At 41.5% G+C, this 15,644-nt stretch overlaps 2 protein-coding genes across 2 annotated transcripts; one reads left to right on the forward strand and one right to left on the reverse strand.

Moving 5' to 3' along the window:
* Positions 1–491: 491 nt before the first annotated feature.
* LOC126373827 (homogentisate 1,2-dioxygenase) lies at positions 492–10,605 on the forward strand. The gene is made up of 10 exons (XM_050020161.1): positions 492–599; positions 1,020–1,192; positions 1,744–1,840; positions 2,385–2,568; positions 3,202–3,322; positions 4,003–4,133; positions 5,323–5,477; positions 6,186–6,312; positions 8,033–8,214; positions 9,903–10,605. The coding sequence occupies exons 1-10, from the start codon at positions 585–587 to the stop codon at positions 10,035–10,037; spliced, it is 1,320 nt and encodes a 439-aa protein (XP_049876118.1). The 5' UTR covers positions 492–584; the 3' UTR covers positions 10,038–10,605.
* Positions 10,606–12,257: 1,652 nt separating this feature from the next.
* LOC126373866 (uncharacterized) lies at positions 12,258–13,262 on the reverse strand. Its single transcript, XM_050020217.1, has one exon. It carries the CDS (start codon positions 13,245–13,247, stop codon positions 12,357–12,359), a length of 891 nt encoding a protein of 296 aa, XP_049876174.1. The 5' UTR covers positions 13,248–13,262; the 3' UTR covers positions 12,258–12,356.
* Between the last annotated feature and the right edge of the window lie 2,382 nt (positions 13,263–15,644).

Raw genomic sequence — 15,644 nt, forward strand, 5'->3', positions numbered from 1 at the left:
TTTAGTCCAGTTGGGAATATAGTCATCAGCTTATGTTGTTTTTTTTTTCATACCTTTTCTCAGGGTCACAGCCTCCGTGGTCTAGTGGTTAGAGCGTTAGGCTCACGATCTGGAGGTCCGGGTTCGATTCCCGGTGGGGACATTGTCGAAATCAGTTTGTGAGTCTGTTCAAGATCTTGCAGGCTTGGTACACCCGATTGTCCGAAAAAGTAAGACTCCGTGCTTCGAAACGTTATAGCCGTTGGTCCTGGCTATTTGCCGTAAATCTCCTTCACCAACCCGCAGTGAAACAGTGCGGTGGATTATGCTTCCTACATCTCCGGTTGTTGATTGAGGGGAGGCATGGGCCCAGCAGTGGGACGTATACCTATATATATAGGCTGTTTATGTTGAATGCCATAAGTTTTTTATCACATCGAATATTTAATAAGTCGTTTATAAAGTTATCTACGTAGGTATGTAGTGATTCCACAAATACCTGTTATCTGGAATAACAAGGCATTTGCATACCGGTGTAGAGCCGGTTAATGTAAATATCATCTCGACAGTCTCTAGTTTGCTGTGGAACTGATAGTTCGCTAGAAATGACGGAATTAAAGGTGAGTAACAGTTGGAATAACATATTAATTTTATGTGGAGGAAGCAACAGAACTGTCAGGATCGAAGCAACTGGAATTCCATAATATCTACTTACTCCAGTGGGAAATAGGCGTGAGTTTATGTACTTATTAAATATACTTACTTAATTATTATATTTTATTTTACTCGAAGGTTGCTTGTTCATGACAAAAATACTGTAATGTTGAGTACACACGGGTGACACAAAAGCATAGGCTTAAGAATAGGTACTAGATATTAATCCGTAGCGAGGGTTCGCTCCCACTTAGGCACCCTGTACCTTGCCTTGACTGTCTTCAATTTTGTAGATACCTGGTGAATCAGCGCTCTCCACTTGTCTGGCTAAATAGTTGATATAATCCGCCAATATTTAACGCTACAGTAAACTTCATGATCCCCAGTACCTATCGGGCTTCGGGTCTGAGTTCGCGTCGGAGGACCCGCGCAGGCCGGGTGCTCTGCCCCCCGCACAGAACAGCCCGCAACGCTGCCCGTACGGACTCTACGCCGAGCAGCTGTCTGGCAGCGCCTTTACTGCGCCTAGGCATGATAACAAGAGGTCTTGGCTCTACAGGTAGGGTATATAATTGTAGCGATGTAATCTGTTTGGAACTCCTCAAAGCTAGTTTAAAATGAAAGCGAAAGTCCTTATTTGAATATAGAAAATAATAGTTTAAAAGTCAGCAGTTTCTAGATCGTCGCAATTTTAGTCCACTACTCAAATAGCAACGATTAGTAACTATGAATATTTGATCTTCGTGGCGCAGGCAGATAAGTCAGGCGTGTAGTGAAGGCAATAAATCATTTCGTAAAATAATTTTGGACTGAGAAATTATTCGGCCCAATATATTGAGGTATTTGTACTTTTATGTACTTATAAAGGTAAGGCTTTTTAGGTATCCAGCCAAATTACTGCGAATGAGAATTTAATGTTGGGGTCTTCATACAAACAATCGCTTCGTTTCCTACACTAGTGTGTATTCGCATAGCATGATAGCGACATATCTCTCGTCTCTTTCGCGCTAGGCGATGTACTATATCTCTGTCCTGCTATAATTCTAATCACGCTGTGTTGTAAAGGGTACCTAAACAAAGTACAAGTACCTACTTACAATGTGTCTGCAGGATTCACCCTTCAGTGGTTCACACGCCGTTCAAGAAGTACAATGTGGCCGAATATCTCACTCATAACTGGGACGAGCAAGAGCCAGATCCAAATCAGGTAAGTAATATTCACTTTTTAACTCATCGTTCATATAAGTACTTTTTATTCACCACTAGAATTTATGATTGTCAGTTTAGAAATCGAACTTTTATTTATTTCCCTACCAACCCGCAATGGAGCAGCGTCTTGCTTCGTCCACCCTGCCGATCGATGAAAAGGCTGTTTATTATATCGAAAATCGAAGATAAATCCGTGCTTCGGAAGACACGTTAAGACGTTAGTGCCGGTTATTAGCCGTAAAACACCTACATCAACCCGCAATGAAGTAACGTGGTGGAGTAGGTATGTTCCAAATGCTCTCCGGTTGGTCATGACATGAGTAATATAATGGACCCACTTTAATTTAGGACTCTGTCGCACTAACATATTTGACATTTAGTGAGACTTACAGTTCAATTTGTCAAAAAAGTTAATGTGGCATGGTACCAAAGTGTGTACATATTAATGCTCGTGACCGTACAGTGGGGGGGGCTGTACCCAGCAGTGGGACGTATGTCGGCTGTTTATGTTCTACTTATATGTAGTTTATCTTCTATACTAGTCCCGCTGGCTCCCGTTCGACATCCCATCCTCACCGCAGCGCGTGGACTTCGTCTCCGGGCTGCACACCGTCGCAGGCGCAGGCGACACGCGCGCGCGACACGGCATGGCCATTCACGTCTACTTGTGCAACGCCTCTATGGAGAACAGTGCTTTTTATAGCAGCGATGGAGATCTTCTTATTGGTAAGTTAACTGGTAAATTGGTGGTAGGTAAGTTGTTAAGGCCTTTAATTTATATAGAAAAGTACTCGTAGTCACTATAATTAATTAATATGAGCATATCCATGAAAAAACCTGAAATTATCCGCAGTCCAACCTATAAGTAGCCTATAACCACCTCCCCTTGACCAAAATTCTAGATTCATCATTGGAAAAAACATATAAGTAATGGAATAAAATTTTATGTTTCACTAATATTTTAGGAGAACTGCATTAAATATTCCTAAATATAAATTATAAGTAGACATTAAATAAATAATAAATAATGTATTTTACTTGAAAAATATATGATGTCCTTAGAAAAGTATTGACTCACGATCTACTCTGAACCCCCGTGCGTGTATGAAACGATTGATGAATGTGGAGGAGGGAAGTGTGTCAGGATCGAAGCAAATGGTATCCCATAGTCTCTGCTTACTCCAGTGGGAAATACGCATGAGTTTATATTTGAAAAATTATCATTAAAAATAACTACTTTGGTAAGAAAACTAATTTTCTATACAAAAGACATCAACGGGATCACCAATAGGTATGTAATATTTTTATTTACAGCATAGTTGAAATGTTGATAATTTACTTACATAAATAATGTAACAGTCCCGCAGCAAGGCACGCTGAAGATCACGACAGAGTTCGGGGTAATGCAGGTGGCACCCAACGAGATAGCCGTCATCCAACTCGGCATGAGGTTTGCTGTTGACGTCCAGGGTCCGACCAGGTAACAAACTTTCAAAATATACTTACTGGGACAACTCGGCTGGTCTGGGAGTACACGAATGCTTTCAGACTCTTAGCTCCTTATCATCATGAGCATGTTAAATCGACAAAGGAATTGTGTCGATGGAGATGGATTGGTAAGCCATCAGTATCCGGCCCTTTCTTCTCTTCTTATGACCTGAGAAAGACACAAATACCAAGTGAGACTGAAAAAATAAAACCGGCCATAAATCGGTCTTGAGTATTATAATTTTAATAACAAAGAATTTAAGAGCTGCTCTTTCTTTTTCTATTTTTTTAAGGATGAACTAATTCCATGTTAATAAAATCCTAGGTAAGTATCTACCGTCAGGTAGAATCTAAACAGATTTGTGGATGAATTACCTTGACACCGAGCTTCCTAAGTTGCTAATAGTCTAAATTTAGGTAAGTAAGTATCTTACATCCCGTACGATAGAGGATAGAAATTCAAACACCATAATGTCCAGTTAGAACATATTGTTAGATATCCAGTTATGTAACTGTGCAACATACATATGTTCTAACTAGATATTTTCCAAAAGACAAAAGGATCTAAGATATTTTTGTGGTAAGTACTTAATGATATGAAGATAAGAATGATTCTGACTTCTGGTGTTCGAAGAACCACCCTAGAATGTCAAGTAATATATTTGTTTACAGGGGATACATCCTGGAAGTGTTCGACGGCCACTTCAAGTTGCCGGACCTCGGTCCGATAGGAGCCAACGGGCTGGCCAACCCTCGCGACTTCCTCACGCCTGTCGCCAGATATCACGATGTCGAGATACCTGGTACGTTCATATGCGACCTGTTCATGTTTAAAGTTTAGTCAAAGATGTGAAATACTGGCTAGAACTCTAACCAGAACACCACACCAACTAACACTACACCAACACCAACCAACACCAGAACACCAACGCAAACCACACACCAACACCAACTAAGCCACCAGCCACCACACCAGCAAAACACCAACACCAAACACCACACTAACTAGAACACCAGCTCTAGACGCGAACCAATTGTCCGGCAAGACTTAAGATTGGCATTATTTAAAGCAATTTATTTCAAAGGTCTTTTTAGGTAGGGGGTTTACCCCTACTTTAATTACAGTTCAGGGTCTTTTTATACATACCAGTAAACACGCGTCATTGTACAACAAAATCTAAATTCGATGAAAAATGAAGTACTGCCATAATATCCGAAATCAGAGAGTTACAAACAAATGGCAATAGGTTTCTACATTCGTTGCAATGCTACAAGTACCGTTTTGCTACAACGCGACGGAGCAGTCCCCCACCACAGACTAATAACTATTTTAATATCTCCAGCGATAGACAAGATAAAACCGGATTTCAGATTAATCTTCAACATGCAAGCAAAGACAAAAAAATAGTTGACTACCCTAGCAGTTGCTGCTCTAGGGCGGTGCGAACGGTGCGACCGCACTGGGCGCCGAAATAGGGGGGCGCGCCAAAAACAACATGATTGGTCCGCTCTGGCCAGCATCCCCGTATTTAGAGGGGAGTAACTGGGTTTTGTGCTGTTTTGGGCTGGGTTAGGAGCTCGGTGGCGCAGCGGTAAACGCGCTCGGTCTGCGATTGTTGAAGTTAAGCAACTTTCGTAAAGGCTGGTCATAGGATGGGTGACCACAAAAAAAAAGTTTTCATCTCGAGCTCCTCGGTGCTTCGGAAGGCACGTTAAGCCGTTGGTCCCAGCTGCATTAGCAGTCGTTAATAACCATCAATCCGCACTGGGCCCGCGTGATGGTTTAAGGCCCGATCTCCCTATCCATCCATAGGGAAGGCCCGTGCCCCAGCAGTGGGGACGTTAATGGGCTGATGATGATGAACTGGGTTTTGTATTTTGAGGGAATGAGGGGTGCCACTTTGAGGTCTCGCGCCACCTAAATATTTTGCTAGGGCCACCACTTACCCTAGTAGTAATTTGCACCGTAAAATATCTACTTTTTTCCCACAGGATTCAAGATAATAAACAAATACCAGGGTGCCCTGTTCGTGGCGGAGCAGAACCACTCCCCGTTCGATGTGGTAGCGTGGCACGGCAACTACGTACCATACAAGTATGATCTGAGCAAGTTCATGGTGATCAACTCTGTCTCCTTCGACCATTGCGTGAGTTTTATTTTTTTATAATCATATTTATTAACGATCTCCGTGGTCCAGTGGTTGAGCGTTGGGCTCACGATCCGGAAGTCCCGGGTTCGATTCCCGGTGGAGACATATCACAAAAATTACTTAGTGGTCCCTTGTTTGGTTAGGACATTACTGGCTGATCACCAGATTGTCCAAAAGTAAGATGATCCGTGCTTCGGAAGGCACGTTAAGCCGTTGGTCCCGGTTACTACTTACTGATGTAAGTTTGTAGTCGTTACATGAGCCATATCAGGGGCCTTTGGCGGCTCAATAATAACCTTGACACTAGGGTTGATGAGGTTGCATCCATCCACCACACAATCCACACGATAGAAGACAAGAGCATAAAAAAATAATTTTGTTTATTTCGGAACAAAAAGGGGGCTTACACCTAGATCGGCCGCTGGTGGAGAGCGGAGAATAGCCATTCTATACGTAGTATTATGAGCCATGTCAGAGGCCTTTGGCGGCTCAGTAACAACCCCGTGTGGGTTGTGAAGTGGAGTACCAACCTCATCAACCTTGGTGTCAGGGTTACTACTGAGCCGCCAGAGGCCTCTGACATGGCTCATATAACGACTACATACCTACATCAGTAAGTATTAACTGGGACCAACGGCTTAACGTTCCCTCATTAATTATATCTCTTCCTCGTGGAAGAATCTTATACCTGCTTGCTTGTTCCAGGACCCGTCTATCTTCACGGTCCTCACCTGCCCATCAACGAAACCGGGCGTAGCGATTGCAGACTTCGTCATCTTCCCACCGCGCTGGTCTGTACAGGAGAATACCTTCAGACCACCGTACTATCATAGTATGTAGCATTTTTTTTAGTTACGATTTTATATTTACTCACGCCCATAATCCCAAACGGAGTGAACAGAGCTACGAATTATCCTAGTCATTGAATGCATCGGCATAGAAACCGTGATTTTTTACCGATAAACTTCGGTTGGGGGAGTCTTGATGGCTCTCACAGGAAAACATTGACCAAGCCCGCGGGGTCCAACTCCCACCTGACCGACCCCCCCCCCCCCCCATTTTAGGTAGGTACAAAACCTCACAATAGACAAGCCAGCTTCAATTCAGGTATTAATTTGTGGTCCCAATTTACACCCGTAACGAAGAAATCGAGGTTTTGTCAAAGAAAATTACAAAGGAATGTGTTTTTTTAAAAGGTGCGACGATATGCGAAATTAGCGTCTCTATTTCCATTTCCAACGTGGTTTACCAAACGAATCAAGAAGGTGAGCACCTTCGACATTAGAATGACGTCACAGTGTATTTATGTTGTATGTTGCATATAGATACTGACGTAAATATACAATGTTGACATTACCCTGCGCTATTTTCATCCCTTAAACGCACCCACGCGCCCACTCCCTATTATGGTTGCTATTAACACGATTCAGGACTGAGTGTTAAGAGGCAACCATACAAATTGTGTTTGATATCATACGTCACGTAGTCTGTCGACGATGAGCTTTGAGTTGAAATATGTCACACTATTAAGAATCGGGCAATCATACATAATAAGACATAACATAAGCTCACAGTCAGTAGTACTAACTAAGTACACCTCACCGAGCTTTCTGTTAGAACAACGTGATAGGTGCTGCTGGTAGCAGGTAGTGGCAATCATAATTCAATATATGGTAGACTGACGTAGGTACCTAATACTTAGTGTCCTATTGTGAGAGCTGTGGAGTGTCACATCGTAAAAACTTTCTTTTCTTTCTCGTTGCAAGAAATGTGTAAAAAACCCAAGTTTTTAGGGCTCATTCCTAAAATTTTTTTGTGTGTTCTATTTAATGTGCACTAAAGAAGATGCACCTGTTTGATTTGTTTTGAAAAAAAAATATGGAAAAGAAAATATGTATTTATCTGGGAAAATTAATGTGTCAATTTGACGCTCTGTTCCACAACGTGTTAAGCACACTATAATAAGCTGAAGTCACGGTAGTCACGCAATCACTTTTAATCAGTGTTAAAGTTTCCACAAATGTGTGTTTTGTTTAAATGCGGTCGTTGGCCTCATTAGATATGTCCTGTATTCTGTTTTGGTGACATGGTTCTGCCCCACGGCCCACCTGAATCTATCTGCGGATTTGTCATAACTTTAAAGGATGTATCCGATCATTATTCTGAGTTGATACCAAGTAGAATTTTCCGTCCATAATGTATGGAACTAAGATGGAATAATTAAAAAAAACACTAAATTTTATATAAAATTTCACTTTATATCAACTCAGAATCATCGTCTGAATCATGGCCCTCAGTATTCGTTACGAAGTCACTAATATCCTGTATATCTTCGGACACGAATACAAAGAGTTTTTTTTTATCTTTTATTTAATAAAGGACTTGGTACAAGAATAACGACCATGTCGTCCTCGTAATTAAACAGTAAATAGGAATTATTTTACATGAAATACAAAGAGTTATGAAGTTGTATTCTAAGGGCTTTGCCCCGTACGGCCCCATACGTCCACACACGCGTCAGTTTCTCTACAATCAGAACATACTTTTGCCAGGAAACTGTATGAGCGAGTTCATGGGCCTAATCCTGGGCTCGTACGAAGCGAAGGAGGGAGGCTTCCTGCCGGGAGGCGCTTCACTCCACTCCATGATGACTCCGCACGGTCCTGACGACCAGTGCTTCAAGACTGCGTCCAATGCAGAGCTGGTACCGCAGAAGATTGCTGTCGGCACTCAGGTTTGTGGTGACACTTAGTGGGAAGTTTAAGGGTTTTGTGCTGCAAAGCCAGTCCGTTTACCTAATGTAAAGTTTCGACAGGTCCGGTTTTCTACAGAAGGGACTGCCTCTGACTTTACAACCCGCGAGGGAAAACTAACCCAATACATGGTACGAGAGTGGACCGTGACAAACTCTACGCGATCTGTTACCACGATGGAAACAGTTTAAAGTTGTTACGGACTGAATAGGTCTTCTAAAAATATTGAGGGTTGCCTCAGTTATTCCTGGAGGGCTTGTTACAGTCCGCTCTCGTAATAACAAGTTCGGTCACACTGAACCGATGTAGAACCAACCACGGGAAGTCGAACCATCACCTACATAAATGGGGCTTAAAGGAGTCGCCATATATGAATGTGGTCACCCGGATCAACCCTATCTCACATAGTGAACGAGTGCCCTCCACACTGAGCTGCATTGTGTAATGCTGCAGAGACTTGGTTGAGGGAGCTTAAATTAGATACACGCTGAATATTTTTTTTTTATTTTTTTGCCATACGCAATAACAGTAACACACACATACACACCTCACACCTCCGAAACGCATTTCTAGGGAATGTGGGATTCCTCGCGATATTTTCCTTCATCGCTGATAATTATTTATGATCCAAACATTTTGAGAACAAATGCGAATATAATTCCAGTTGAGCGTCCTCACGCTGACAAGTTAGCAACGAAAATAACATCAATCGCAACATTGAATCCCACGCTCTTTTTTTTCTAGGAATGTAAGTAGATCTACGTTGTAACTTGTACGTCATCGCATACTAATTAGCTTACCTAGTTTCATTATTTTATCGATAGTAGGCACTAGATAACATTTACTCGTGTGTGTCTTTCTAGATTGATTTGGTCTGTTTTTATCCCCACCAGTGGACTAAATCAGAAATTAAATTACTTACAATCAGAAATTAAAATCAAAACTAGAAACCAATTAAATAAAACAAAATCAAAATGAGCTAAAAGTGGAGTAGCGTGGGGGAGTAAGCTCCATACTCCTTACGGTTGATGAAGAGGACGCTTGTGACCATCACTAAATGATTGAGTACCTATATAGGCCGTTTACCTATTTATAAAGGTGTGTTATAACACACACTAATAAGGCCTTCTCTAAGGGTCCTATCTCACTAGAATACAATGGTTGCGCCACCAGCGAGAAACTATTCGCGATTCGGTTACCGTCAATAAAGTTGCGCATCTTTGCCCTAGTCAAAAGACAGGTGAGAAGAAAAGTCCCAGTTGTCATTCCGGGGGATAACACGAGGCGACCGGGAATAACCCGCAAGTTGTCTTCTGACTATTGGTGGCTTTTACTACCTCATTAGAAATAGAGTATTTGACCGGGTCAAAGGTAAATTATAAAATGCTAATCTAGGAACCGGTCCAAGACTTTTAAAAATCAATCTCATTGTACTTTCCGAGTAGATATTTATGATTCAAGTACTTAACAATGAGTACGACGTTTGACCGCTTTTATTGATAACGTCACAGGATAGTATTTCCATAAGTACAAACTAAAAGGAAAACTTTCGTTTTGAAGTTTCATAAAAAGTATTTCATTTGACTAGGCTGTCAAGTATCCTATTACCCGCATGAGTTATGTAGGTATGTATATTATGGTGTGTCATTATTATTTTATGTGTTTTCAGGCTTTTATGTTCGAGTCGTCATTAAGTCTGGCTATAACCAAGTGGGGCGCTAAAACCTGTCAGAAACTGGACGCCAAGTATTACGAGTGCTGGCAGAACTTGCCCAAGTTGTTCTCTGATAAGATCCACGTGTAAAAAAAAAGTTCTTTTTTTTAAATACAGGTCATTGGGCGTTTCACACCGCGAGCGATTTCGACTTTACCTACGTAAAGTTTACAGAAAATTAACACGACGCACCTTAGTCCGAAAGACCAAATTCAAAAGCAGCACTTTGGCGATTCACCCTGTGGTCAATATCGCTTGTGGTGTAAAATGTTCATAAAGCCAAATTGATGATTGTTTTTTAAACATTTTTTATTATTCCAGTTGTTATAAATGTACGGTTTGAAAAGTTCAGTCCGTTTTGTTATTCTAACTATAAGTACCTACCTACCTATACATAATAATCAGTGATATGCGTGCCCCGGAATGTTCCCATTTTGGGAACGTTCCTGTCAAAAAGGTGCAAAACTTATGTCATAAGACCATCGTAAAAGAAAAAACAATTTGAAAAAGAAAAGCAGCCAGTGTCCTTACTATAAAAGAAATTTTATAACGGGAACATTCCCTTTTTGGAAATATTCCCGAGAACAGCACATCACTGTATTTAATAACAATTCCATAAGGAAAATATTGTTCTTTAAATAAAATCATATTTATCGAATCGTTTTTCCTTGTACGGATTTTCCTAACATTATAGTAAACACAATACATTTCAATTATAAGGATAAATAACATGATAATCGAAACAATTTATATCTAATTGGAAACCATGCACTGGGTAAACCGGGGGTAAACCCATTGATAGAAACATTTAATCTCTATTAAGTAGGTACCTTTAGGTACTTTAAGTAGGTATCACAGAACACAGATAATAAGGTCGATATAAATCAATACCTACTACATAGGTACACAACTAACACGTTCTTTTTTGTAATTTATAACAGTAAAGATTAATTAATAATATTTATTAACAATGATTCTATTTTCGCTCTATAACCAACAATATTATTAAACTAAATATCACTGAAAACACAACCAGCGGCGTATTTCGCCATCCATTATTGCGAAATGAGTTTTGTGTGTATGCTTGTAACAACCCACACGACACATTCTTATGCGAAACATATTTACCCCTTGATATCCAGATTATGTCACAAATCGTCTCTGGAGTAACAGACAACGATGGTCCTTTGTCATGTAAAGCATCAGTAGTATTTACGTTACCAGTCGTTACAGTAACCGCAGGAGTCGTCGTTGGAAACTGAAGCCTTTCCCCTTGAGCATTATAAACGAAGCCCGCCATCAATTTGCATTCAAAGCGCGCCTCTTCGAACTCACTTTTAGTTATGTTTACGCGTAGTTTGCACTCCTCTCCTATACACCCATTGTACTCCCTCCGTGGGTCATAAAAATTATCGGGCGATGAAGACATTATTCCCAAGTTGTACAACGCCAGACCGGTCAGCAAGTCGGCAAATCTGCTACCCGATGTCCTGTACTCGTTGACGTAGGGAGGCAGTTTACCGTGGTACACCGGATAATATGTCGACGAGTAGTTTATTCGCATCGGTGGCGTGTAGCTGGTAACGTTGTCGTCTTCCAACTTGTAGTATCGTGACGTCGTGAGGCAAGGCGAATTGGGGATAGGGGTACCGGTAATAAAAAGTTGGTCGTGCGGAGAGTCGCATGTTGCGAGTGATATAAGACACAAAATAAGGAAACTGAACCAAGGCGACATGACTTCGCGAGCGTTGCAGTACTACTAAACAGAATTATTACCGAGTCGCGTTTGTTATGAATCCCACGGCCGGAGAAGATCATAGTCACGACGTCACTAGACATGATGAATATAAACGCTGCTAAGTACCTAAGCTATGGGTTTCTCCAAGTAATGAAGGAACACACCCAGTAGGATTTCTATGTAGGTATTCTGTGTCATATGCTATGTATTTTAAAACGATGCGACGGGACCAATTAAATTGCTTGAAGGTCGATTGAATTAAAGACAACTGACAACAAATTGTTTAGTTTTTCCTGATGAAGTAATTCTTTAGCGGAATTATAATAAAATGGTGGGTAATATGTTTAAATATACTTAAGTACAAACACGTACATAAACTCATGACTACCTACCGGGGTAAGCAGACTATGGAATTCCATTTACTTACTTCGATCCTGACACACTTCTCTTGCTTCCTCCACATCCATGAATCGTTTCATACACGCACGGTTCAGAGAAGACGTGGAGTGGTTTATATTAAGTAGGATAGGATAAAAATAAGACTGGAAAAACCAGTTTAATCAAAGAATGTATAAAAAAAAAATCATTATATTTAGCAGTGTTAATAAAATCCTTTGCTTACTAAATGCTTGCTTAAATGTCCTTTAGAGAATTATTGTATTAAGTAAATTTTATTTGACTAAGAAAATTAAACTAAATATCACTGAGATCAGTATACGCGGAGCATTGCGCCGTGCATTATTTCTGAATGAGCTTTGGGCGTACGCTTGCAACAAACCACACTCGACGTTCTTCTTTAAAACACTGGTGTCTCTTGATACGCGAATCATGTAACACGTCATCCCAGGAGTGACGGACAACGAGGGACCTTTCACCTGTAACGCGTCCACCACAGTCGTGTTTTGAATCGTTGTCTTCACCACCGAGTTGTCGTTACTAGAATCTACACTAGTCGTTTCTTTAACCGTCGTAACAGTATTCGTCGACACAACTCGGTTCTGTTCTCTCTCTCGCTCGGCTTCCCAAATGAAACTCGACATTAGCTTGCAGTCGATACGCGTCTCTTCGTACTCGCCGTTAGTTTTACTTATAACCATCTTGCACACCTCCCCAGGTGTGCCTGTGTACTCCCTGTGGGAGTCGTAGTGGCTGTGGTGCGCCGACATTCTGCCTAGGTTATACAAAGCCAATCCAGTGAGCAAAGTGTCGAATCTGCTACCAGAGTTCCTGTATTCGTATACGTACACCGGCGGTCGCTCGTGGTAGACGGGGTGGTACCCCGACCCGTAATTTATCTGCTGCGGCGGACTGTAGTGGTGATGATGCACCTCCGTGTGGTGGTAGGTCGTGCCGTGTGTCGCTCTGTTGTTACCGGAGAGACCTGTTGATTGCGGGTACGTGCCACCTCCTGAATAGTGGCCGTTGCCAGTACCGGTACCGGACAGACCGTGCGACGAGGGGTACGTGTGACCCCCATGACCCCCGTGACCGCGGCCGCCGCCGCGTCTCGCATACACCGGGATTACAATAAACAAGATAAGTAAACTGACCCGCGGCGACATGACTGCACGAGCGTCGCAATACAACTAAATTACTGGCATCGTGTTTGGAATCTCACGGCGGGATACACCCTAGTGCGTTCCGAGACAAGTGTGACGTCACCAGGCGCCATAATAATGTGGGGAGCAGGGAGGCACGGGAGGATTGCGTCATTCCACTCTGCTAAGGGAGTGTGCATAAGTCGGGAATACTGTTTGCACGCAACATTTCGCACGGATCTGTTGTTCAATTAACGAAATTAAGGCGTGTCCATTTCTCTACTGGGTCATGTTTGATTTACTTATAGCGTTTAATCCTGTTTAGAAAAATTAGATAAAACGGCGAGCTTGCAAAAACGTACCGAGATAAAAATCAATACAAAGGAACGCTCTCTATCTCCCCGTCGTAAAAATAAACGGGACTTCAATGTATTATGATTGTATTAATATAGCGTACGCCTTGGTGGTATGCACGCCCTATCCCGGGTCGGAATAAAACCAGCTTCATAAAATCTATATCCTTATCTAACATTGTACCTAGTGTACGTAAAGTGTGTTTACTTGTCTGTGATGAGGATTAGGATTGCTGTGCTGTGCTGTAGCGGAACAAAACAGACACACAGGCGGAACAAAGAAAATGCATATCCGTGCTTCCAAATGTGGATAATAATCTCTCTTTGGCGATGAGGTGACAGTGTCACCATATCCGTCCCGGGACAAAATCATGAGTGGCTACGGGATACGTTATTGATGGCTTGTAGCTCTGTTCACGATTTTATTCGCGTTCTAGGATTATTCTCATGAATGACGAAATACACCTCTGCCTAACCCTTCGGAGATACAGGCGCGATATGTTATAAATAAATAGACCAGGTCAGGCTGATCACCTGATTGTCCGAAAGTAAGATGATCCGTGCTCCGTAAGCCGTTTGGTCCCGGTTACTACTTACTGATGTGTGTAGTCGTTACATGAGCCATATCAGGGGCCTTTGGCGGCTCAATAATAACCTTGACACTAGGGTTGATGAGGTTGGTAATCCACCACACAACCCACACGATAGAAGACAAGAGAATAAAAAAATAATTTTGTTTATTTCGGAACAAAAAGGGGGTTTATACCTAGATCGGCCGCTGGTGGAGAGCGGAGAATAGCCATTCTATACGTAGTATTATTCCTTGTTCTATGGCCAACCCGCAGTGGAGCAGCGTCGGTGGTATGCTCCATACCACCTCAGGTTACGTTCAACTTTTAAGTAAATATCTGATTAGATATTTCACTAGACATCCATCCGCAATCGCGATAATTTTTGGCTAGGTTGCCAAGAATGACACAGCGTTAACATGACGCCAGACTATCGATCATGTATTGTACAGGATAAACGTGCATATAAATCTAGGACTAAGGTTTTTCGAAGGACTTCAGGGCGTACGTTAAAACTCGCGCGGGTCGGACCAACTTATACTGGATAATTGTACAAATTTCATATTCGCCCAGTGTAAGTTGATCCAACTTGCGCTTTTTGTTTTTTGCCGTAACTAATTGTAGATTTGCCGTACATGGTTAACTACTACTTGGCCGGATAAGCCGACCTGCGTGACCGCGTGCGATCACTGGGCGATGAACAAGTTTGTAGAATACCAAGTTAGTTTCACCCAAGTGTGTTTAGCGGAAGACTTGAACAGCAATACTTAATTATTTTATTTTTTAAAAGGCTGCTATGTCTAATTTTGAGCTGAAAGTTACGTGATATTAACTAGAAAATAGTTTGCTGCCTTATGAACAGAGCAAAAAACTGCCTACCAAATAAATCCAGCGTTGAAAACCTTAGGAAAAACTGCGAAAACATCCTACGCAAATAGGCGAATCCTTAAATTCCAAAGTACATATTCTAATTGATACCACGAAGAGAATAAAACAAGTAATTTTATCACGATAAACTTTAATCAATAATTAGCAGAGCTTAATATTACATTCCATTACTGCATTAAAAATACCCTCGGTCAGTCGCGTCACAGGAGCTTCCTGTCGCAGTGAAATCATTCTAACAGAAACTATCCTTCTTGTGACTTACAATAACAAATAAATTAAAATAATGGAATTCTCACGGCTAGCGTGTTGTGCGAATTTCGTCGGTTTCTTGTCCGAATAGCATCTAATTTCCAGAATATTCCAGACGCTATTCTAGAACATTGGTTTATCTGTCGTAGTGGTTTATACGCACATGTAGACTGTGGCTACTAACTATCTATTGGCAGGAAATATTAATTCTTAGTTTCGAAATACTCCAGTGAGATTCGCGTGCATATAAACCACGTGGCGTTGGACCCTCCCAAACAGTTTCATACATTGACATGAACAATTTTATTCTCAATTTACATTTAATTTTTCTTAAGTATTATTTTTACATACATAGCATAACC

The sequence above is a fragment of the Pectinophora gossypiella genome, chromosome 16 (genome assembly GCF_024362695.1).
Source record: "Pectinophora gossypiella chromosome 16, ilPecGoss1.1, whole genome shotgun sequence".
NCBI lineage: Eukaryota > Metazoa > Arthropoda > Insecta > Lepidoptera > Gelechiidae > Pectinophora > Pectinophora gossypiella.